The sequence below is a fragment of the Trachymyrmex septentrionalis genome, unplaced genomic scaffold (assembly GCF_001594115.1).
Source record: "Trachymyrmex septentrionalis isolate Tsep2-gDNA-1 unplaced genomic scaffold, Tsep1.0 scaffold76, whole genome shotgun sequence".
NCBI classification, from domain to species: domain Eukaryota; kingdom Metazoa; phylum Arthropoda; class Insecta; order Hymenoptera; family Formicidae; genus Trachymyrmex; species Trachymyrmex septentrionalis.
In genome coordinates, this window is record NW_017305947.1 from 746,352 (window position 1) to 749,469 (window position 3,118).

The 3,118-nt window shown below is 37.6% G+C and overlaps 1 protein-coding gene across 1 annotated transcript in view; it reads left to right on the forward strand.

The window, feature by feature from the left end:
* LOC108754106 (LIM/homeobox protein Lhx3) overlaps positions 1-2,390 on the forward strand; it is a 5,834-nt gene extending 3,444 nt beyond the window's left edge. Inside the window, exons 5-7 of the mRNA XM_018496163.1 lie at positions 320-486; positions 1,519-1,731; positions 2,111-2,390. Coding sequence (XP_018351665.1) covers positions 320-486; positions 1,519-1,731; positions 2,111-2,322 — 592 coding nt within the window. The 3' untranslated portion in view covers positions 2,323-2,390. The remainder of the gene's footprint in view (positions 1-319; positions 487-1,518; positions 1,732-2,110) is intronic.
* Positions 2,391-3,118: the final 728 nt, after the last annotated feature.

Below are 3,118 nucleotides of genomic sequence, written 5' to 3' on the forward strand. Positions count from 1 at the left end.
TATAAATATTTAATTATAAGTTCTCACTATTTATATTAGTAATATCCAAATATATCAATAAAATTTTTAAATATTGTTTATGAAAAAATAATTGATGATTAAGCGCAACGAGATATCCCAAACAACTTAGGATTTATATATGTAGACCTATATTTTGCTAAATTATTATAAATATTTGGAAAATTGTTTCTTGATGATTTTTTTTAAGTTCAAATCTGTGATACTTAAATAGTGATCTTATTTTCGGAAGTTTTTAAAATAATATTTTTTAAACTAGCTATTAGTAATTGTTATTAATTATTCATTATGGTATTTGTAGGAGGGCGAAAGAAAAGAGGTTAAAGAAAGATGCTGGTAGGACGAGGTGGTCGCAATATTTTCGCAGTATGAAAGGTGCCGGTTCAGGCGGTCACTCGCCTAGACACGATAAGCTACTTGACAAAGATGAGTTAAAGGTAGACTTGGACTCCACCTTTGGTCATCACGGTGAGTTGCATCATTGCATTATCATTTTGTTGATATAAATACAAGGATGTCAATAAAAGGTGCAGAAAGAACTGAAAGATAAACGTAATTCTGATGTGTCGCAATTTATCTCGATTCTATAAATGCTATAGTTTGTAATAAATTGGTCCCTTCAACGTTGAAGTAAAGTTTCTAATCAAATTAAAATCTTGAGATTGAATTTTGGGAAATAAAAGATTTCTAGTTAAATTAGCATTTGTTGTCCGCTTTATCTTAAAAACAGATTTTAGTACTAGTTAATTTCAAATAAAAATTTCTATTACAAAATCTTGATATAATGATAAATATAAAAACAATGAAAAAAAGCAATGAAAAAAGCATTAGAAAATATTGGAAAAAAATTATGTTACACCAAAAAGACATTTAATAGCTAAATGTAATAAAGCAATATAAAAATATGCACATGCAATTAGTAGCTATCATTCACAAGGTGCTTTCTCCCATATAAAATAATTATATACCAAAGTATTTCTATAATAATCGCATCAGCCGCTTCCGAAACAACTTAAACGAACGATGTATTATATGGTACTCGTTCCCGAGTAAGAGCAGGTAATAGCGGGCATAAATTCAAGGATGGCCCGCAATCTTCCTGAAATCTCGGACACGGTGAGCCGGCAGTTAGCCTCCGCGATCTCCTGAATATTTGAGGAGATCGTCCTCCCCTCGGATAGCAGGCATCTGAGTACTGAGAGACGCAGACACAATGGATGCCGCCAGTCGCTGGCTCGACTTTCGACTTTCAACTTATGACGTTAGAATGATCACTCCTTTCAAATAAATAGCTCCCGTCGCGTGACTGAAAGCACCTTTTTAGTCATCTATTTTTAATATATATCCTAATTCACATCGTTATATATTTAATTTCTTTGCTGATCTCTTAGAATAGAATATAATAGTGTCATATTACATTATATCTTGAAAAGATGTAATACGCATTCCCCATCTAATTGTTAGCCTGAAACCTAATAAAGGCAAACAATCTGTTTGCAGATTTGAGTAACGATAGCTATGGAACAGTGGTGAACATGGGCCTGGATGGCGAGGGTGCGAGTCCAGGTGGTGGCAACGGAGCCGGGGGTGGACCGCCCCGCGGATACCTGGGTGCGACGACACCTCCGTATCTCTCAACGTCCAGATCACCGTCCTTACCACCCCAGTTCCCATATCCGCCGGACGCCGGTCTTTCGGTATATACCACTCTCGGTAAGTCCAACGTCAATTACTACAGCAACACTCTTGAAAGATTACGCTCTTGGCTCTTTCTATACCATCAAATCTTCCAAACTGCTTCCTAATTTTTTTAATTTTCTAAATTCCCGCAACTTCTTCAGTCCTTTAATTTCGTCGACCCTCTTTCAACAGTGTCGGGAGATATTGATTTTTGTAACGCTTTTCGGGGATCGTCCAGATTCGTCCGAATCTATCAATTTTCTCAGCTCTCATGTCAGTTCCCATTTTAGACGAGCCTTACTCGCTAGTGGTCAATAATAAACTCGGGCTGAGACAAGAAGAAACTCGAGCGTTAAACTATTCTAGTGCGAGAGTCGCAAGTTTACGACTGACGCAAACCGTATGATTCCAGGGGGACCGGGCGGCATGGTGCCAGGACCAGCGTCGGATCTGAGTAACGAATCGAGCGGAGGCGGCGGTGGCGGCGGCGGCGGCGGTGGCGGTGGTAGCGGCGGTGGCGGTGGTTACCCCGACTTCCCGCCGTCGCCGGACTCCTGGCTCGGCGAACCGCCACCCCCGCATGCTCACCATCATTCTCATTCCCACTCCCATTACGCCACATAACCCGCCAAAATCGCGCGTCGCCAAATACCACATAGAATAACGTGCTGGCGAAGCGGGGCATTCGCTTGAGACCGTCGTTGTTATCCCTGGGGAAGCTGAAAAAGTCTTTCCCGGTGTTACTTCAAGTAAAATAACAAATTTCGTAAAATTCATTAAATGTGAATACGTTTGACGTCGATTCTGTTCTGATCTCTTTACTGCAAGGAAAATCTAAAATCTTTTTATGTATACCTATATGGAAGGTTAAAAGCAAAAATGGAATTTTTATTTTTCATTAAAAATGTGATAATCTTTTAATTTATTACATCTGATATTTTTCCACATTTTCATGTGAAATGCGTATTATTTTTTCATGTATACGTATCTTATTTATGTAATATCTATATTTTTAATTTATTTTGGAGTAGTGTAATTTATAGAATTTATAAACAATTTATAATTATAATCATTTTAGTGAGAAATTTAACATTCGAATAAATAATAGAAATTATTGTTTTGCTTTTAAATCTTTTATATTATTGATTAGTGTTAGGATATCGATTAATGTTAGAATAAATTTGAATTATTTTGGAGTAGATCATCTGCGATATATTGCGAGACAATTTTCGATAATTGACATGGTCTTCAATGACGACGGATTGTGCGATGCTCGTGAACGTTCCTCATGGTTCAAATCTGAGTTATTCTATGCTGGTATTTTACACCGTCCCTCCTCACGATCTTTCGTCATCCGAGCGACCGTATCGACGTCCCTTATGGCACACATACGATTCGCATTCGATACTACGACTAATCT